The sequence below is a fragment of the Penicillium chermesinum genome (genome assembly GCF_028974085.1).
Source record: "Penicillium chermesinum strain IBT 19713 chromosome Unknown utg000002l:1.0-5270490.0:1.0-5274688.0, whole genome shotgun sequence".
NCBI lineage: Eukaryota > Fungi > Ascomycota > Eurotiomycetes > Eurotiales > Aspergillaceae > Penicillium > Penicillium chermesinum.
The window spans coordinates 1-20,843 of record NW_026695312.1 but is presented as its reverse complement, the minus strand read 5'-3'; the positions used below and the strand labels follow the sequence as shown (position 1 = coordinate 20,843).

At 49.5% G+C, this 20,843-nt stretch overlaps 9 protein-coding genes across 9 annotated transcripts; 4 read left to right on the top strand and 5 right to left on the bottom strand.

The window, feature by feature from the left end:
- Positions 1-354: 354 nt before the first annotated feature.
- Positions 355-1,330, bottom strand: N7468_000781 (uncharacterized protein; the record flags this gene model as incomplete). Its single annotated transcript, XM_058470078.1, has 3 exons — positions 355-512; positions 567-789; positions 854-1,330. The coding sequence occupies 3 exons, from the start codon at positions 1,328-1,330 to the stop codon at positions 355-357; spliced, it is 858 nt and encodes a 285-aa protein (XP_058333219.1).
- A 699-nt stretch (positions 1,331-2,029) lies between these two features.
- Positions 2,030-4,283, top strand: N7468_000780 (phenylalanine ammonia-lyase; the record flags this gene model as incomplete). The annotated part of the gene is made up of 3 exons (XM_058470077.1): positions 2,030-2,178; positions 2,236-2,342; positions 2,401-4,283. 3 exons carry the CDS (start codon positions 2,030-2,032, stop codon positions 4,281-4,283), a joined length of 2,139 nt encoding a protein of 712 aa, XP_058333218.1.
- A 91-nt stretch (positions 4,284-4,374) lies between these two features.
- Positions 4,375-5,387, bottom strand: N7468_000779 (Sorbose reductase SOU1; the record flags this gene model as incomplete). Its single annotated transcript, XM_058470076.1, has 2 exons — positions 4,375-4,842; positions 4,899-5,387. 2 exons carry the CDS (start codon positions 5,385-5,387, stop codon positions 4,375-4,377), a joined length of 957 nt encoding a protein of 318 aa, XP_058333217.1.
- A 372-nt stretch (positions 5,388-5,759) lies between these two features.
- On the top strand, positions 5,760-7,053 carry N7468_000778 (wax synthase family protein; the record flags this gene model as incomplete). Its single annotated transcript, XM_058470075.1, has 2 exons — positions 5,760-6,502; positions 6,564-7,053. Coding segments are annotated over 2 exons (1,233 nt in total), but the record flags the coding sequence as incomplete, so codon positions are not given.
- A 239-nt stretch (positions 7,054-7,292) lies between these two features.
- N7468_000777 (cytochrome P450) lies at positions 7,293-9,150 on the bottom strand (the record flags this gene model as incomplete). Its single annotated transcript, XM_058470074.1, has 4 exons — positions 7,293-7,999; positions 8,052-8,646; positions 8,723-8,757; positions 8,832-9,150. The coding sequence occupies 4 exons, from the start codon at positions 9,148-9,150 to the stop codon at positions 7,293-7,295; spliced, it is 1,656 nt and encodes a 551-aa protein (XP_058333215.1).
- Positions 9,151-9,731: 581 nt separating this feature from the next.
- On the bottom strand, positions 9,732-11,388 carry N7468_000776 (cytochrome P450; the record flags this gene model as incomplete). Its single annotated transcript, XM_058470073.1, has 4 exons — positions 9,732-9,885; positions 9,942-10,108; positions 10,173-11,285; positions 11,326-11,388. The coding sequence occupies 4 exons, from the start codon at positions 11,386-11,388 to the stop codon at positions 9,732-9,734; spliced, it is 1,497 nt and encodes a 498-aa protein (XP_058333214.1).
- A 775-nt stretch (positions 11,389-12,163) lies between these two features.
- N7468_000775 (uncharacterized protein) lies at positions 12,164-15,029 on the top strand (the record flags this gene model as incomplete). Its single annotated transcript, XM_058470072.1, has 2 exons — positions 12,164-12,527; positions 12,619-15,029. The coding sequence occupies 2 exons, from the start codon at positions 12,164-12,166 to the stop codon at positions 15,027-15,029; spliced, it is 2,775 nt and encodes a 924-aa protein (XP_058333213.1).
- A 1,982-nt stretch (positions 15,030-17,011) lies between these two features.
- On the top strand, positions 17,012-18,938 carry N7468_000774 (MFS transporter; the record flags this gene model as incomplete). The annotated part of the gene is made up of 8 exons (XM_058470071.1): positions 17,012-17,104; positions 17,166-17,186; positions 17,242-17,299; positions 17,386-17,445; positions 17,516-17,801; positions 17,877-17,971; positions 18,032-18,288; positions 18,366-18,938. The coding sequence occupies 8 exons, from the start codon at positions 17,012-17,014 to the stop codon at positions 18,936-18,938; spliced, it is 1,443 nt and encodes a 480-aa protein (XP_058333212.1).
- Positions 18,939-19,181: 243 nt separating this feature from the next.
- N7468_000773 (uncharacterized protein) lies at positions 19,182-20,469 on the bottom strand (the record flags this gene model as incomplete). The annotated part of the gene is made up of 3 exons (XM_058470070.1): positions 19,182-19,352; positions 19,431-20,343; positions 20,414-20,469. The coding sequence occupies 3 exons, from the start codon at positions 20,467-20,469 to the stop codon at positions 19,182-19,184; spliced, it is 1,140 nt and encodes a 379-aa protein (XP_058333211.1).
- Positions 20,470-20,843: the final 374 nt, after the last annotated feature.

Sequence of the window (20,843 nt, the reverse complement as noted above, 5' to 3'; positions counted from 1 at the left end):
CTTGATGAAGCGGAGAGGAATGACCTCTCTCCCCAAACGGGAAGACGGTGGCACTGATGATCACAGTAGCGAAACCATGAGGATGAAGATGGTCAGAGAACATCAGCAAAGGACTCGTTGACTTCATACAATAGAATTGAAGATGAATATATGTGGAAGAATGGTGAGTCAATGGTATGGGAGGAGGATGAGCAGAGCTACAGATATATAATGCTATTTTGAGAAGTAGAGCAGCAGCGGATCAAAACTCAATTAACGCTTAATATTCTATGTTGTTTATTTCGTCTAATCTAGACTGACGGAAGATAGTAGTAGTCACTCCGAACTCTTTTAACTATATACAATATCACCACTTCACAAGCCATGGACGCCTATTCTGAGGATATCAGCATGACGGGTCTGTACTGCGTCTGCTATTTCCTCCACGTTCCACTTCGCCCACGCGAACCGCCCATGCAAAAAGGCAGCTTTAGGAGAGGCGGCCCAGACAGCGAAATTAGCAGGGAGTTCTTCTGATTGTCTAATAAGCCTCGATGTTAACCCTAAAAAGAATCGGCTGGACGTACCGTCATCCCAATCCAAATCTTCATGGGTGCAGCCCATGGATCTCATGCCCTCACTGTAGATAAACCCGGGATGAAAGCTGATGATCTGGGCCCGCTCTAGGGGTGTCTCTGTAGCCAGATGCTGTAGCGCACTAGCAAAGGCGGATTTCGAGCTAGCATATGCCTGAAACCCAGCTGCTATTGCCTGATCGTGGATGAATGGGCTGGAAACATTCAAAATTACCTAAAGAATCCAACGATTAATGAGTAAATCGTTGCTTCAAAGGCGTATCCAATCTCCTGCTTACCTTCTGTTTTGTGTCTGCTTGGCTCATCATCTTCTCCACCAGAATCATATTTCCTCGGACATTGGTCTCAAACAACTGCCAGGTTTTTTGCCACCCAAGACCGAGCATAGATGATTCCTGGGCCTGTACACAAGCAGCGTTTAGAACGAGCACGTCTACAGCAATTTGTCGATCATTCAGCTGCGCCCATAACGCCTCAATATCGGTCGGGTCCCCTATATCGCACGTAATGGGGATCACTGTTGCCTGAAACTCCGATTCCAAATTGAGCACGGCCATATCCAGCGCAGCGCCACCTCGAGCAACTAGAATCACCCGAGTAACTCCGGCGATTGCGAATGCGCGGGCAATGGCAAACCCGATGCCCTTGGAGCCACCTGTGATCAGCACAGTACGACCAACTTGGGAAAGGTCGGCGTGAGCGGCGCTGATGGCGTCGTATGGACCCTTGTGGGTTGTTGGCGTAAAATTCGTCATGGCTATCCCAGATCCTCAGCTTCGCGGTGGAGGGAGGAGTGGCTCCCGGAATGGGATGGTGAAAGGGGCTGTAAATTTAACTTGATGCTACCATCACCAATCGACAACGAAGCCGTCTAAGAAGCGGTGAGAGTGCAGGCATCCACAGCCACCGATTTAGCCCACTTCGCAAAGCGAAGTATACCTATCACTTTCATTTGTGGACAGAACTAGTGGAGTGGATATGGTTGAGAGAGGGGAATTAGCGCTGGTGGAAGAGAATGGATCTGGATCAGTCTCAGGTCCCGATCTAAACCGGGCAGAGATCGGTACTATGAGGGGTCTGGATCTGCATCTTGAAATATGCCCCCACACAGCATGCATTCCGCCAGGAAGGAAACTAGGCAGTGGGGCTCGCTAGCTGATGCTATTTCTCCGCCAACCGATCATTACTGTATGATGAGCCATAAAACATGCATCTCGTATCCGGTGGGGCCGAAGATTCAGGATATTGTGTGTCGTATTGAAATACGCTAGCTTGTAAAAATAATTCTTACCCGGTATGTATCAAAACAGGAACGCTGAAACATGCCGAGATTCAAATTATTCAAGGTACCAACCAAGTTGAAATCCCACTTGAGCTCCTGTGGTGGATTTTGTTTCTGATGTTTGTTTCTCCCCCTGCCTTCAACTGCTGGTTTATTTAGTCTGAAAGTCCTCATGGGGTCTACCTTGAACAAGCCTGCTGCTCAATCGCACCTCGCTGTGACATGTGCTGCATATGACAGTCTGCAAAAGTATATTGCAGGTGAGCCTATCGCCATTGATGGTAGTACTTTGGATTTGGCAGCCGTCGTCGCAGCTTCATAGTAAGAAGCACTTCATTTGTGAAATCCCCTGAACAACCTTCTGACTAGCTAATGTAGCTACGACTGCACCCCGGTGCTTACCGATGATCATTCAGTGCAAGAGCGTATCACGGCCAGCGTGGATGTCTTGATGGATCATCTCACAAAAGGGCACAATGTTTATGGTGATTACACCAGCCCCAATTGTCTACAGTGGGAGTTTCTTTTTAATCAAAATTCTAGGCGTCAACACCGGATTTGGCGGAAGTGCTGACTCCCGCACGGGCAAGTGGGCCTCATTGCAAGCAGCATTGCTGCAGCTCACACAGGCGGGTGTTCTGGTTAGTGCAGACAGGAACCCCGGGTCCCTGGATAGCTCCAGTAGTTTTGGGGCCCATGCCATGCCTGGGTCATGGGTGCGTGCCACAATGGTTGTTCGACTCAACCATTCAGCACGCGGTCATTCAGCCGTCACGATTCCTGTGATCCAATCGGTCTTGAAGCTACTGGAAATGCGGATTACGCCCGTGGTTCCACTCCGAGGGTCAGTCTCAGCTTCTGGAGATTTGATGCCCCTGGCCTATATCGCCGGCGCGATCCAGGGTAGCCCTGATATACTTGTGCAGACGCCGAATGCTTTGCCCGCAACTGGTGTGAAAGTCACTACCGCGTTGGACGCATTAAAGGCTGCGGGTGTTAGTCCTGCTCAATTAGGCCCAAAAGAGGGACTGGGCCTAGTGAACGGTACTGCTTCTTCAACCGCTCTGGCTAGTCTGGTCATGTTTGAAACACATCAGCTGGCGGTGCTGACCCAGGTGCTGGGAACGATGGCAGTAGAAGCGCTCCAGGGTAGCTCGGAGAGTTTTCATCACTTTATCTCTGCCGTCAGACCTCATGCCGGACAGATCGAAACCTCGAGAAACATGATGGCCATGTTGCAAGGATCTTCTCTCGCCAAGGGCATTCTCAGCAAGAAGAACCACCACGAGCAAGGACTCGAGCAAGATCGGTACGCCCTACGCAGTGCGCCTCAGTGGATTGGCCCGCAGTTGGAAGACCTTCTCCTTGCACACAAACAGGTTGAAGTAGAGCTGAACTCTACAGCGGACAACCCCTTGGTCGATAGTGAGAATGGTGAGATCTACTACGGTTGTAACTTCCAGGCAGCCGCCATGACTTCTGCAATGGAGAAGTCGCGTTTGTCACTTCAGATGATGGGAAAGCTGTTGTTTGCCCAATCTACGGAGATGATGAACCCAGACTTGAGCAATGGGTTGCCCACCAACCTCGTTGCGGATGATCCAAACTGCTCCTTTACAATGAAGGGCGTGGACATCAGTATGGCTGCATACATGGCTGAATTGGGATATCTTGCCAATCCGGTCAGCTCCCACGTGCAATCTGCGGAGATGCAGAACCAGTCAGTCAACTCGATGGCGTTTGTCTCAGCACGCTATACGCTGCAGTCCGCTGAACTTGTCTCCCTTATGTCCGCCGCATTTATCTATATCGCTTGCCAAGCGCTTGATCTCCGAGCCATGCATCTGGCTTTCTTGTCAAGGCTCTCTTCAATAATTCCTCCCACGCTGAGTGGCTTTGCCCCATATCTGTCCTCGGAGGAGCGGACTATGTTGGCCAATGCCCTGGAACGCCACATGGCCAGCAACTGGAAGACGACTTCAAAGTTAGAGGCGACGGCTCGTTGCCAAATCCTGGTGGACTCCTCATTGGCGATTATTCTCCAGGTTCTCGTACAATGCAAAACCTCTACCCCTCGAGAGCCTCTTGATATGACCGCTATTTTGGGAGCTTGGAAAACCCAGGCTTTGAGTGCTTTGGTCCGTGCCTATGATGAGAACAAGGATGCGTTTTTCGCTCACCAGCACACGGAAGAGTTGCTGGGTATGGGATCCAAATTGATCTATGCTTTTGTTCGGAAGGATCTGCATGTCCCCTTCCACCAAGGGTTTACTGAGCATCCCACTGTGGAGAGCGATCAACTCAATGGAAGACCAAAGAAGACGGTGGGTAGCTGGATCTCAATCATCTACGAAGCTCTCCGGACCGGCCAACTGCAGAAGCCTTTGATGAACTGGTTGTCTGAAAACATCGCAGCGTTTGAGTAGCTCGGATTCCCTGTATAGTATCCACCTGCGATCTTCATGAATGTACCTGTGATCCGAATACATAAACAAATTCGGCTCCTTTTATTTTATATCATTCTTGTAACACGGCGTCTTTGACTCCGATCACCCCGACCCTCAAAAACTGCTGATTTGCCAACTCCTTATCGCCCAGTTTCTTCCGCATCTCCTCTATATCCCATCCTGCCCAACAATATCGTCCATGAAGGAAAGCTGCCTCATTCGTCGCAGCCCATACAGCAAAGTTCCCAGGGAGAGTTTCTATGAAAGTATCTATGTTAGCAGGAGCATAATGTATTGGATCGAAGAAGTGCATCGCACCATTGTCCCATTCATAGCAATCCCGCGGCAGCATTTGGGCGATGGTGTCTGTGTAAATGCCACCAGGGTGCATATTGATGATTTGAACGTCTGATACCGGGATTTCGAATGCAATATGTTGCAGAAGGCAAGTCCAGGCTGCTTTTGTCGCGGCATAAGGTCGTTGGCCTTCCATGGCTTCGTAGTTATTGATTGCATCTGACGTCACATCCACAATGAACTGAAAAAAGAGGTAATTATCAAAGATCTCTGAGAATATTGGTTCACTGTATTTACCTTTTTGCTTCTCCCTTCGACTTGTGTCTGCCGTACGAATTTGTCGACGAGCGTCAGATTCCCGCGCACATTCACCTCATACTGCTCCCAGACTTGGCGCCACCCATTTTGCAGAATATCCTGGCTCTCGCCCATGTATGCCGCATTGAGAATAAGCACATCGACTGCCAAGGAAGTTTCCAGGACATTTTTCCAGACACATTCCAGGCTATCGGGGTCCGCAAGCTCTACTACTTGAGTCATGACCTGACCCGAGAACGACGGAACTTCTTGTTGTAGGCGTTTTGTTGCTCTTTCTAGGCGAAGCCGGTCGCGTCCCAACAAGATCAAATGCGAGGCATTTGCAATTGCGAACGCACGGGCTATAGCGAAACCGATTCCGCCGGCACCACCAGTGATCAGGACCGTTTTACCACGCTGGCATTGCGATGGTAGAGCAGCATTGATACCATCATAGACAGTTTTATGGATCGTAGTAATTGGCTCCATGTTGTCAGAGGGTTTATTCCGGGTGGTTTGATCTGAGGGAAAGGAGTACGGGAAGCGCGCGCAATTGAGGAAGTTACAGTCTAGTTCTTGTCACCATACGCCAATATTACCGTTGTGGTATGTGTTGGAGCTAGTGAAGTTCTTTAGCGCGTAAATAGTGGTATTTTGGGGGGCTTACTTGGGTCACGACCCAACGAGCTCGATGCAGATCCCACCCCAATGCATGAGTAGTGCCTGTCACAGTGACAATACAATACCATCAGTCCAGGGGATCATGAAATGTTCATTGTCAACTTGCGACCGGTCGAATTATTTGATCTCTAGATAAAACATCCACGCTGCACCCTCGATCTCCCCCTCCCCACCGCTACTATGGATATCTCTCCCGTGCTGGCTTCCTGGGTTGTCACAAACCTCCAGCCGCTTACGACCATACTCTTGCTCTGCACCACCAAAAAGGGTCACCCACTGCGATGGCTCAATGTTGTAATTCTGATAGCCCTGGTCGTCATACATGGAAGGTATATACACCTGCTAAGCATGAGTAACCCGAGCGATGTGATGCAGCGTATCAGCCCTCTTCCAGTACTGTTACACACCATGGTTCTCTTCAAGGGAATCGACTATCAGGATCTGCAAGCACAGCAGAAACCTGAGGACCAAAACTCGCGGATGGCAAGCATATGGACCGCTATGCGATTGACGATGGATTACTCTGCAGTTGGGACGCGCTGGCAAGTGCGCAATGTGCCCAAGATGCCCGCTTGGCTTGGCGCCAATCCCACGCGCAGTCGTTTCCTGGTGCGTCAGCTAGCAGTGATAAGCTGGCAGTATCTCGCCCTAGATTTCATGCAGCGGATGATTCGTGAGGACGAGTTCATTTGGAATGAAATCATTGCAGTACTGCTTGAACCCACCACTACTGCGAAGCACTCCTGGCTTGTTGAAGTGACTATCAATGTTGTGATTTGGCATCTTCTCGCTCGTTTGTCCCTGGACTTTAAGTGGCGTGCCACATCCATTGTGGCGGTTGGCTTGGGGATCTCCGAGCCTGCGAATTGGCCCCCAATGTTTGGGAGTAGTTTTGAGGCCTACAGCATACGGAACTTCTGGGGGTCAGTTTCTGTTGGAGAGTTGGAAATTTGGTCGTGTGCTGATTGGGAAACTCTTTTATAGAAAATACTGGCATCAACAGCTCCGTTGGCCGTTGACAGCGACGAGTTCCTTCCTCCTCCGTGACATCCTCCGCATGCCTCGACCGTCAATACTTGAACGCTACACGAATATTGCCTTGTCATTCTTGCTTTCTGGTTTGATTCATCTCGCAGCGCAATATAAAGGATCAACGTTTGATAAACCTGGCGCTGTTGCATTCTTTACCTCATTTGCCCTGGGTATAATCATTGAAGATGGAGCCCAAGAGCTCTGGTCACGACTTACTTCGAGTGACAGCAACGAAAAAGAGAAAGATACAAAAACAGCCGTGTGGAAGAAAGCGGTTGGATATGTCTGGGTTAGTAGCTGGTTGATAGGGCTCGGCGCATTCTATTCATACGATATGGCTTACATTGCGCTTATCGAGGCCATGCCACTTCCGGTGAATCTCTCGTCACTGTTGACGGTACCAATTACCGCCCTTTTACTTGGGGGAGGATTGCTGTTCGGGGTCGCATGCCTAGGAGCTGAGCCATAGAGGGATCTTGACGTCCAACCGATAATGGCAGTCTAGTCAAAAGCCTAGGACCTAGTTCAAAGTAAGTTTGAGAAGGTACTGTGTGTCTAATCCACACTGCCTCGACACAACTGGTAATGCTCGGTCAAACCCTCGTTTAGTGTGCGGTGTATCTGTAGATGGACTGGTGTAATACATAGAGTATGCAGGTATACAGCTCTCAACCCTTTACTTTATGTCCTGGGTGTGAAAGATAAAGGAATTTCAACCGTCATGTCCAACGCCAAAGCAGCGCAAATGCTCTCCTCCAACGCCTTCTTTGCCTTTTCATGAGCTTCCTTCTTTTGCCCCGGCGCACAAGCAAAATCTACCCTATATCGAGAAAATATCACAGCGAGGAAGGCAACGAACTCGACTTGCGCAAACTTTTTGCCCAAGCACGCACGCAGCCCGTCGCTGAAGGGAATGTATGACCCACGGATTGGTCTGTGTATTGTTGGATACTCCAGGCCGGCAGCAACGTTTCCAGGTCGATCCTCATTCTGTGCCAAGAAGCTGTCTCGATTTCGTCGGTCCCAACGAGAAGGCTCAAACTTTGAAGCATCGGGGCCCCAATATTCAGTATTGTAATGAAGACTGGTGATGTTGAAACAGACGTGGCTACCTGGGGGGAGCATAACGGCTCCTCCTTCGTGCTGCAGCGGCTCCGCATCCTGCGCAGTCGTCCTGAGAATGACTGGTGCAGGCGGGTACATTCGCATCGTCTCGAGCATCACACATAGGGGTGCCACCAACTGAGGATACATGGTTGCGTAATCCCATTCATTTAGGCTGGTAGGGTTACCATCCATGGCGTTGCAGATCCCTTCGTACATCCATTCCTGTATATCTTGGTGCAGGGCCAACAATACCAGAGCGAAACGAATGGTAGCCCCCCGTGCTTTCGTGGGCTAGCATCATGACGTGAGTATTGCCTAACACCTCGATCTCACTTAGCGAGCTTTTCTTCGATTCATCTTCGTCGTCTACCAAGTTCTGTGCGCGCACAAGGCCTTGCAGTACATTCTGTCCTCGTGCACTGAGCCCTTCCTTTGGTATGTCTTGATTGGCTTGTGCTATCATGGCATTCATGTATTTGCCCAAATCGTCGTAGGCGGCAAAGTCATCCTTGAAGAAAGGTACAAGTGCCCGAGGCATCCATGTAGGAAGCATTGTATTTGCCATGAAAATTGAATTCCAGTGGCCCATCATGTACTCCATGACGGCGCGCAGCGTGAACTGAAAGCCAGGAAGGGGGTGTGCTGTGTCACGGAACATAGTTGATATGCTGCTGTCATCTGCTTTGGAGGTTGCTTGGAAAGGCAACTGCACCCCAAATCCAGCTGCACAGAGCACATTCAATGTGAGCTTCAGAATGTCATCTTTTGGACTCAGCTGAAGTGTCGTTCCCATGGTATACTTTTTGCACCAGTGGTCTAACATCTGCGTGGTCTGTCGAACAGTTTCCTGCCAAACAGTTGCGATGGTATTTTCACCAAAAGCAGCAATCGTGTGCCGCCGATGGCGAGTCCATTCTTTACCTTCAGTCTGCATGTATATGTGGTTAACATCGGGGAGACAAGATTTGAAAAAACAAAACGCAAGAAAGGGATGCAACACATACCGCAACCACATTCGGCCCGTATAGCATCATTGATCCTGCAATGCAAGTTGTTAAAATACGGCGCAACAACAAGGTGATTACCAGATCACGAAGAACGTAGAACACTTACCGTACACCTCCAGTGGCTTCGGAAAGCCGGATCGGGAGCTACATATTTGGGATATCACCGCCGCATCTGCAACATGGCAACACAGGTTATCTGGAGTTGCTACCACATAGAGCTTGCCGAGTTGTCTTGTACGGCGATCCTTCACCCAGAAATGATGGGTCATCACATTGTCGTTGACAACATCTGTCAACCAAGCAGGAAGCCAGAAGTTGATAATATGAAGCACAGAATCAAAGGAGCAAAGTGTCAACCAAAAGGTATTCAGCTCAGCATAGGGAAAGACTGTCCACCGCAGGCCGGTCGCAGTGGCCCGGCGCATTTGTCGAACCCAGCTTGCTCCGGTCCATGCTAGATAGAGGACAATAACCCCTAAGAGTAGGGTGCTATAAATCATTGTGGGTGATAGCCAATTCACTTGCCAGCGACTACAGGATGTATAATTTCCTCCAGAAGAAGTCACGAGCTGAGTGATCAAAAGGTAAAACCCGTGGACAATCCGTTCGGTATTGATGTGTTTGATTCTTTCCGTACTCCGTACAGGGGGAACAGTTTCCAATTTTTCCGTACCTGTACCGAAATTACCAAACACTGTAGGATCGCGGTGCAGCGCCATCTATCCCAGCGACGCCACCATATTTCCGCAGATCTGGCTTAAGAGATCCTGAAAAATCGCGCAGTGGGGCTATAAGCAATTTGCTTTTGCGAAGATTCTTTTCCAGCTACGAAGGTTGGGGGCATCATGAATGGAGGTTCCTACGGGATACTCTTCCCTACGTTACGCTAGACGATTTAGCGTCGTAAAGAGAGCGGCGCATGTGAATGCTGCGCGGCGAATAGCCATATGGGTAGAGCATAGTGTAACATAACTGTTATAATTGGCTACAAGGACCTTATCTCGGTTCAAACTCGTTCCTTCACTTGAACAAAAACGGGATGATGCTCCCACAGCCCGTATTCCTTCAGTGAATCCGGATCGATATTTCCCGGTTGTGCTTTTAGATCAAAATTCCAGAGAAGTAGTGCCAGTGCCATACGGATGTTGGCATACGCGAAGCTTGGAATCAAATTAGCAGTAGGTTTTAAGCAAAGCAGATTGAGGACATGACGAACGTTTTACCAATGCATCCACGCGCCCCAGTTGAGAAAGGTCGAAACACGAAGTGGTTATCGGTCGCATAAGTCGTCGTGTCGGTCCATCGTTCCGGGATGAACTGATGAGGCTTGGCAAAGTATTTTGGAGAGCGGTAAGCACTATATTGTGCCACAGATACCCAAGTCTATAGAGGCACGAAGTAAGTACATGCTGGCACTGAAAGAGTAGAAGTTTCTGGGGCATCGTACACCTTCGGGGACCCAGTACCCGTCAATGAAGCGGCCACCTTTGGGAACCAAGCGAGGTAAACCCACAGGTACACTGGGGTGCAGGCGCATGGTCTCATCAATCACCGCCTTGAGATACCTCAACCCCGAGACACTCGCAATGGTGATTTCTTCATCGCTCTTGAATGTGGACTGGATCTCATGGACCAGTTTGTCATAGCTGTCCGGATTCTGGGTGATGTAAAATATGGCCGCACTGAGAATGGCGGCTGTAGAATCGAGCCCAGCCACAACCAACATATTGAGGTTCTCAAACATCTCCTCATCCGTCAAGCCAGGGGCAACATACTGGATAAAGTCTTTCTTGTCCGAGGCTTTCTCGGCCCGTCGGTTGGTCACCGCGCTTTGAGCCTGGGTGAAGTATTCCAGAAATGCTGTCCCGAAATCGTTCGAAACAAAGCGCTTGATGATCAGATGGTAGGGCTTAAGCCGATGTGCGGCGCGAACCTTGGTAGAATCCTTCAAGGTTCCATAGAGATCGGTGATGAAACCCGGATACTCTCCAGTTTTCAAAGTGTCCCAACTTTGCCCCAAGGCCAAAAGTGTAAGAACATCTGTCACCTGAAAAACTGACCAGGCGGCCATATTGACGACACCGTCCTGGTTGGGGAAATTTGCCTTCCCCGAGCGATTTCGAAGAGCATCGATGAGTTGGTCTAGAGTTCGACGCATGAGTGATTCCTGTTCATGCAGCGCCCGCCCTGAAAAGGCCGGCATGATGTGCTTGCGGATTCGGGCATGCTCTCTTCCTGGACAGAAGAAAATGTTCGATACTGGTTGGGGACCAAGGACGTAGAGAATGGGATTTTTCTCGTATACATCGTCCCAATCCGTCTTCACGCCGTATATCTCCTGCCATGCTGTCGGGGTTGTGAACGAGAGCTCATTTGAAGCGGTACGAACGGCATCGCCATATTGCTCATGTAGCTTGGCAATATATTTACATGAGTCACCTTTTACCAGGTGGTAGGACCCAATGAGCTGGGAAAGAGCATCACATTTGGGGCCAGGGAAGTGCCTCAATGGGTTGATGAACAAGTGATACAAGAAGAGCGCCGCATGGACGGCCACCCACTAGACACTAGATTAGCGATGTATAGCATTAGAGACGCACAAGTAGGGTATCACCAACACAGCTAATAACGACCGCGATAAGTGCCAGCGATGTCCAAAACATTTCATGTACCAGGGCGTCAACGGGATTCTAGACTAATGTAATTAGATCAATGGCCGTCGTCAGTTTTGAGCAAGTTGGGATGAAGCTGAGGCCAGAGTAGCCGGACGGGGCGCTTACTCGCGACTCTGTATCCTGTATCATTATACGTCCAGATACGATGAGCAGATCCAAGTGGATACCCGACGTGTCACAGCTGACGAACTGGTGGGGAAATGAAGCTCGTCTTTCTCCACCCTTGATTGTTGATTGATCGCACTGGGTCCACTCCTCGTTTCTCCAGTTGCGCGCCACAAATACGGTTCCTATACCAAGCTCGGGCAGCCAGGTACGGAGGATATACAGAGACGGTATTTGTGTGATCAGTGCTAGCTATCTCCTCCAACTAAGCAGAAACACAGCAATTGCCCATCAATCATGATGAGTCCCTCGGGTGCCCTTTCGCCAGCTGATCTGGCTAAAATTCAACGCTGGAATCAACACGCTATTCCCCCGATAGATGCGTGTATTCATGACCTGATCATAGAACGATCCCAGAATCGCCTTTCGTCGCCCGCAGTATGTGCTTGGGATGGTAATTTCACCTATGGAGATCTGGATCTACATTCTGCGCAGCTTGCAAACCACCTCCAGGCAAAGGGGACTGTTCCAGAAAGCAGGATCGCTCTCTATTTACACCGGTCGAGATGGTCACCGGTGCTAATCCTGGCCATACTCCGGGCGGGCGGCGCATTTGTGCTGCTAGAGCCCATCGCATCCATTAGATCGTTTGAAGGACATGTGCGCGGATACAAACGTGACTATGGTCCTATGTTTCAAAGACGATACAGAAACCACAGGGCAGCTAAATGTGCCTATCTGCGTGATTGATGTCAACAGCGAAGAGGCACCTTGGCGCCATGAAACTGGCGAAGTCACCGCCACTGCTCAATTCACAAACCTCGCATACGTCGCGTTCACTTCAGGGTCTACTGGCAAGCCCAAGGGAATCCAGATCGAGCATGGCCAGTACTGCAGCTCGGCGGCAGCCCATGCCAAGGCCTGGTCAATCGGTGCAGAATCACGGGTCTTCCAGTTTGCGTCCTACGCCTTTGATGGATCGATTATGGAGATGGTGACGACATTGCTGGAGGGGGGGTTGCGTATGCATTCCCAGTGAAGAGGAACGGCACAACAGCCTAGTGCAAGCCTTTTCTATCTTTCAGGCCAATTTCATTTGCTTGACTCCCTCAGTTTTGAAGTCCCTCGACCCCCGTGATTTCCCAACACTCAAGAATCTGCTTGTAACTGGGGAGCTTACACCGCAACAAGAACTAGATCGGTGGGCGGATCAGGTGCAGATGACCATTACCTACGGACCAACTGAGTGCTCTGTCGCGTGTGCTGTACATGAGCATGTCTCCAAAGTTTCGGATCCGAGAAACCTGGGGCGGCCAATGGGATGTCATCTCTGGCTCGTTGATCCCAACGATATCACACGCTTGGTGCCTGTGGGCGAAGTCGGCGAGATCTGTATTGAAGGACCTATAGTCGGTCGCGGATATCTGAACACGCCTGATCAAAACCGTACCACCTTCTACCATGATCTACCATGGCTATCCGTGACTCAGAGACTTAACAGTCGGGTCTATAAGACAGGCGATCTGGGACGATACAACGAGGATGGATCTATCTATCTGCTTGGTCGCAAGGACTTGCAAGTCAAGATTAGAGGGCAACGCATTGAGCTGGGTGAAATTGAAGCTCAGCTTTCTCGTAAGCTCCAACACGCTCGCGACATCATCGTTGATGTGGTACAACACAGTGAAGGAGACGCACTTCTCGTCGCATTTCTCCATACGCCCTCCGGTAGCCAAAGTCGAGGGCTATTACCATCAAGCGATACCTTCTCCAATTTGTGTTCCAAGCTGAGAGAGGACGTCAAAGCGTCGCTGCCAGAATTCATGATCCCTACTCTATTTCTCCCGGTTGCCAATTTGCCTCTGACGGCTACCGGAAAAGTTGATCGCCATTATTTGCGGTCTCTTGTGCACGGCTTATCAGTCGATGCGCTTGATCGATACATTGGCAACAAGGATAAGCGTCGCCCATTGACTGATCGGGAGCAGCGACTACATGGTGCTGTGGCTCAGGCACTGGCAATTTCTCCCCAGCGGATTGGAATGGATGATGACTTCTTCGTGCTTGGAGGAAACTCACTCACTGCCATGAAGCTTGTCAGTCTTGGTCGAGAAAGGGACCTGTGGTTCACGGTCGCCGACGTATTCGCTTATTCGCAGCTATCAATGCTCAATTCTGTCGCTGAAGATGCAGCCCCTGAGGCTCAGATTCAGCTCGTAGAGCCAAGCCCTTTTGCCCTTATGCCAGGGATTAGGGATTCTGAATCATTTGTTCGCGACATTATTGCTCCAAAGCTGCCATTTACTCGACCAGAGGAGATTGTCGACGTTCTTCCTGCCACCGACATGCAGTCCTATGTTGAGCGCTTCCCTCCACACTACCCTCTTATACGGATGGATGGGAAGATTGACCCATTGAGAATCAAGATGGCATGTGATCAGTTGGTACAACGCCACGCTGTTCTCCGAACAGTGTTTGCTTCTCATGATGGTCAATTATTACAGGTTGTTCTACGCAAAGCGGATCTGCCCTTCCAGTACTTTGAGACCGATATGGCCATTTCTGCATTTGAAGAAGCATTTTGCAAGTATGATGGAACCGTGAAGGTTCCCACAAGCGTCTTGGGACTTTCTTTTGTGCTTGTCTCTCGAAGTGAGAGAGAACATAGTCTGATTATTCGCCTTCCTTTACCATTGTGTGATGGCGAGTCTTGGATCCTCCTCCTCCAGGACTGGATGGCACTATATGAGGCTCGATGCCCCCTTCCAGCACCACTTCCCTTTGCTGCATGGATATCTCAATATAGTACGCAGCAAAATGAAGCGACCTACGCCTTCTGGCGCCAAATCTTACACGGTTCTTCAATGACACACCTGTGTGACGCGACCATTGACCTTCCTGGAGAGGATTTCATATTCTCGGTACAAACTATCCCTCTTTTGTCTACTCCCGGGGCCATCACGCGCGCAACGGTAGTAAAACTAGCCTGGGCAATGACACTTGCAAGGTATACCAGGAAAACCGATGTGGTTTTCGGACAGCTTATCCACGGTCGGGCCCATGCACATGATGGCGAGGACCGAATTGCTGGTCACCTGGCCAAGATCATTCCTGTGCGGGTGGACAACTGCCAGGATACCACGGCGGACCTCCTGGGTCTTTTAGACCAGGTGCAGAGACAACACTTGGCAACTATGGCACACGATCTGATTGATTTCCAGAACTTGGTAGACCACTGCACTTCATGGCCACGGGACACGCAATATGGAACATATATTCTGCATCAAGACAATGAATATCTGGGGGACGCGCCAACTATGGGCGATGTGAAAGTCAGCACTAGTATGGCTTATAATCCTCTTATTTCGAAGGCAGTGCGGGAATTTGTCTTAGTTTCCACTCCAAGGGAACAAGAACATGAGTTGCAGATTTGTACAACCAGTGTTTATGTGGATCAGAAGAGGGCGGATGAGATGCTTGCGACTATGGTTGAGAAGATGAGCCTTCTAGCTTCCCTGGCGTGAGGGAGGCTCTAGATTCTATTTTAGGTCAATTTCTAGCCAAGTAAAAAGACCTTGGCAATATTGAGAATAATGCTGAGGAACTACAGATATTCAGTGTCAATGTTCAATCGTGGACTGTTATGGCAAATCCAGCAGCAGTTTTACCACATTCAGAACCCACATTCAGAATAGACCCTGCACCCAAAATTCTCACATATAGCTTGAGTTGATCATGGATTACTGGATCTGTACTCTACCTCTGAGATATCAAGGCTCGTAACCCCTGCTCAGGCAAGGCAAGGCCTCCCTTTCCGACAAATCATTGCAAGGTTGGGTTCATCAAGCCCGACATCATACAATACAGAACTGGATTAAAAGCCGAAACCCAGGAACATACCAGAACTTGTTATATACCTCGTACTGTAAGGCAGCATTCGAATACCGGGACACTGTATCTAAACTCTGATCTCTCTGTGGATCTTTCCAAGGGCGGCCCCACCAGCTTCGTTGATGTGTAATTACAGTACTGTAATACCGATGGGACAGGTTCGTGGGGAAGACAGCTGAATGACAGTCCCCACAGCGGATAAGAACTCCGGGGAAGTGGGGGTCAGGCATGCAAGGTTTGTCTGAGATCTAGATCCAAGAAGAACTCCACCTCGGCTGAAGACACCTCGGTAATAAGCGAGTTGTTTCTAAATTCAGGTAAGATCTGCATACTAGGGTATCACAGTATAACAGGCATAGGGGATTGGCAACTCTGTGACTAATCCAGCAAGGTCTGCTCTACTTTAAAGTTTACCTACTCTGCGAACCAAAACCTACACATCGTGGGCCGGACGGCCGCACCAAGGGTGGTGGCTGCATGGATACGAGCTGATCAACTAAGGTGTTCGTCACAATCCACCAATGAATATCTCCTCTTAGTGCCATCGCATGTTCGCCTCCCTTTTAGTGGAGCTGTCTTGTCGTGTACACCTCACGAACCAATAGTGGGTCCAGCTATAGGAACGTGCAAGTACTCTTCGGGCGTAAATAATTTTTCATTGAAAACTTGACGGCTTTTTTTGGGATGGGAGCTCATCCGTAACACGTCATTACGATGATTTGCCGTGAATCCCCCAGACGAGAGTTTCCCAGATCTTGGAACCTCGGGAGCGATGTTCCCGGCCCGCTCGCGTAGTCGAACACGAGGGGACCCACGTCCGAAACTAGTATGGTCGAAAGGGGAATGAAACGACGTCAAGTAAGGGAGTATGCGTACCAGCTCGTATTGTGGCGGCACAATCTACAATGTGTTGGCTTTTCGTTTGTGAGAATTTGTTGAAGTGCGTCGATGACGTCTTGTCTCACAATATCACCCTGATTAACGTGGCAAAAGCCGATGCTAATAAATGGACCCCGAATAAATCCGTAGCGGCCAGATCACCGTGAACTAACCACAACCCCCGCCCCTTTCCCCCGGCTAATCTCGTCACTACGAGCTAGCCGATGAGGTGGCGAAGACTGCTTTTTGAGGCCTGCTGGAAAGATACTATGTAGAACAACAATTACAACCACCATGACTTTCTTCCTGCCTGTGAGCTCCATCTCGCGATTCACTCCTGGGCTATAGTATAATAAAAATGGTGCTCCCAAGAGCTGAACACGTTTTGCCTCCCTGCATGGATTTTCGCTCAAAATTGGGTTCTTGCAGCTCTTTCCAGGCTAGGCATTGATTGCCATTCGTGAGTTCGCAAGTGGGTCTATCTTCGCGACATGAGCAGATTTTCATAAGCATCACTATCCACTAACTAGATGCATCCCTAGATCCATCCCTCGGGGCAAAGATAAGGTTAACAAGCAGGTGTAGGGGAAATCAGCGGGCTTAGACAGGGACCCCAAGGGGGTTGTACTTGTTCATCCATCCTTCTGTCAGCTCTATAGCCGTCATCCTCCAGAGGTCCAGCACAAAAATATCTAGTGGTCTTTAGAAGACTAATTGCTATCATCTTACAGTGAGAATGGCAGAAACAACCTCAAAGAAACCATGGCTTCTGTCCGTTCGGTCATCCGAGCGTTTCATCATCATTGTTGTCACCATGGCCATGACTACTGTAAGTCAACAGAATGTTACTCACAATATGAACACCGTGGACTAATACTCCTAGTTTCTAGGATGTTCTTTTGTACAGCTTGGTGAGTTCATTTTCTTCAAGGAAAAAATAGCCGGAAAAGCTGAACTTCGTCGGAGATCATACCGATCATACCTAAGTCTTTGGTCGCACACGCAGGCGTTCCGGAAAAAGATGGTATCTACCCCTCTCCCCTCCCCATTTATTCTCTATTCCGATCCCTTGAGTGATTATTTCGCACGGATACTGACGAACATATAAAGCTCAATATTGGATCTCTGTTTTACTTGCGGTTTACGCCTGTGCCCTTTTGGTTGGATCTCGTGAGTCACTGACCATTCTTGCATTCTCAATTCTCGCCAATCAACTCTAACAGAGACACTTTTTTCCTAGCCGTGATTGGGTATGCAGCGGATCACGTTCGGAGTCGTCAGCTTCCATTTGTTCTCGGGCTTGCAGCTCTAGCTGTATCGACTGGCCTGTTTGCTCTCGCGAACTCTCCTGGAACTCTCGTTATCGCTCGAGCGTGTCAAGGCCTGTCGGCCGCCACTGTATGGGTTGTCGGCCTGGCCATGCTTGTGGATAATGTCGCTCCGGAACGTATGGGTGAAGCAATGGGTAATACCAGTACTGGCATGACACTGGGTTCCCTCCTCGGGCCGATGCTTGGTGGTGTAACGTATGTCGCCCCGATCATTAATGATTGTATAAGCACTCTACGTTAGTTGGATAATTGGGGCTAACATGTCTCCAGATATGATGAATTTGGATACTATGGCGTTTTCATTCTCCCTTCCGTGATGATTATCTTGGAAATCGTATTGAGGCTGACTATGATTGAGAAATCTAGTATGTTCCAAGATGGGCTTCCACTTGACACTACTTGAGTCTTCCTGACATTCAATACAGCGGCCAAAGAATGGGACGATGGTTCTACCGCGCCAAAGAATACTTCTTACGAGACCTTTGCCGACGGTTTCCCTCGTGCAGATCCCCAGAACGAACAGTCACCTCTCTTGGGCCGGTCATCCACTAGTAGCAGCTCTGAAGGCATCAGGAATGGCAGCAAAAAAGCCCCTATTCTACAACTTCTGAGCTCTGCTCGTCTCCTCACTTCATTGCTTGTCACTGCCACGGTCGGATTTACACTGGGAGTGGTAGAGACGGTAAGAATTTGGTGCCGTCAAAGCGACAAGCTACCACTACTTTGCTTCCAGCCTCGCTAACCCGACTATGATCGTAGACAATTCCATTGTTTGTCATGGAAAATTTTCAGTGGTCTTCCAAGGGTGCTGGTTTGATTTTCCTTGCTCTTTCAATCCCCAGTCTAACTGGAGGCTGGGTGGGAAGGGCCCTGGATCGCATAGGCACCCGTGGCGCTGGATTTGGCTCCTTGGTTGTAACTGGAACTGCGCTTTTTTCCCTTCGCTTCGTCCAGCATGACAGTGATCCCGATAAAGCTCTCCTCGTTGGATTACTCGTCGTTATTGGCTTCACTGTCCTGATGATCCAGATCATCTCAATGACGGAAGTATTCCAGGCCATTCAAGCATGTGAAGAGAAAAGTCCGGGTATTTTTGGTGACAAGAGTCCAATGGCGCAGGCCTATGCTCTCTTCAACATGGCTACAGCCACTGGTCAGCTCACTGGTCCTCTCGTTGGGGGCCTCGTTCGTATCCACGCGGGCTGGGCCGGCATGACTCTGACCAGTGCTATTCTATGCTTCTTGGTCGCAGTTCCTGTTGCACGCTACACTGGGTCTCCAAGGCCAAAAAAAGGGGATGAGCAGTCAACTACGGGCCACATTGAAGCTTGATCAGGACAAATATTCGGCTCGAACCCCTTCCTGGCAAATATAACGCGGCTACTGCTATATATACTTGGTGATATACCGCTCTTCTTAATATGTTCCTCTATGTCTTAAGCGTCAGATTCTTGGTCCAATGTACCACCACGCATAATGATAATTTCTTCAATACTCGCGAATAGAATAATGGGCTATATCAGCATTCAAGATTGAATAGACACGGCGCAAGTGTCATAGAAAGGCCTCTCGTATTCAAATAATGATCGAAGGAGCAACCCGGCGGACTGTTGATACGATTTGCTCCTCCGAAGGTGCGCTTTTCCTGAGTAGCCATGCAAATCCCTTGAACATCTCCAAGTTGCACCGGCGGGATTCACTTATCTCTATCCCGGCGAAATGAGCATGGGGGCACTGTTGGACGCGCTATTAGTATCACGAACGCTATAGCTTTTGTATATGCTTTTGCCGGCTAGCGATGTATAATTCATGCTCAAGACTCACTCCTGGATATATGTCTAATTTGGTCTCCACTCCATTCTGGGACAGTATACGCTCGTAGATAAGAGAATCATCGCGAGCAAAGCACCGCCCAGCAGCTTGAAAGTGCACCCTCAGCCCATGCTTTGCTAGAATTTTATGAGGCTCGGGGTTAGGTGAGTTGATTGGGCTATACCACCGACTTCTTGTGTCCCACTGTTGCATCTTGACGACTGCTGCGGGTATCTCCCCGCTTGTGCTATCACCTTTGAACTGTTCACGGCTCCAGAACAGCTCCTGGTATTCCTTGGGGACGTGATCTCTAGAGGAAAAAAGGAATGGCACTGACAGCCAGATTCCCGTGAGTTTCGGTCGGCTGCTGTTCTGTGGGCTGTGATCCTCATTCGCATACTCATCCACCCACATCTGCCCAATTGTTGCCGCAGCGTTACCCCCAGAGCTCACCCCTCCTACTATAAACCCAGCGTTCATGTCAGCTCCCAGCGCACTTTCCGCGTTTTTGGCAAGCCATTCCAGTGAATCCCAAATGTCTTGTTGACCGACGGGGAAGGGATGCTCGGGTACCAGCCGATAAGATGTCAGAACGACGGTTGCGCTATACAAAGCACGAAGGGCGACGGCCTGGGCAGCAAAATTAGAATTGTCGCCACAGCAAAATGCTCCACCGTGAATGAGGACAATAACCGGAGATGGAGGGCTGGGGATGGGACAGCTTTCAGAAAAGGTGGGTCTGAATATACGCAGGGACGACTGATAGCCATCGCGCATGGGGATATTCATGAGGATGCCCTGGTCAGGCAGTAAATTGCATTGCTCACGGCTCCATTCGTCTACAGCGGCACGAGCAATTTCGATGTTCGACCAATCCATCTCATCGTCTTCGGGATTCGCCTTTTGCCATTCTGCATATTCTGGGCTTGATGGCACCCGGTCAGAAATAGGTTTTCATGTTGGTCTTGAGTTCGGAGATCAAAAGCGAGACTTACTCTTTGTCTCCTAGCGCAAGTATACTCTCTTTGCTCAGATACCCGTTACTCGACATGCTGGGTTTCAAAATTAGGTACATCTGGCACCTGCTTGCTGGGAGGCAGTCGGTATTTATTTCCCTAGGGCCTTATTGTAATGTAATACAAACCGGCGTATAAGTGGATTACTTCGGAACACGAGGTGCCGTTACTACCGTATTACCAGTCGCTTATGTGACACCGGCAAAAATGGCGATCGGAATGTTCGGCGTGGATGATCTACGTGTTCAAACTGCGTTGAAGAGTGAAGTACCCCTGGGAGAAATGTGAAGAGCTGTTCCGTTGATTGGTCAGTTTTTCTGCGTCGCATGGTCCTGTCAGCCAGCTTCCGGGTGACGACTCAAATTTCGGTAGCGGGGACTACCTTTACCAGAGATTGGATACTTGGTCA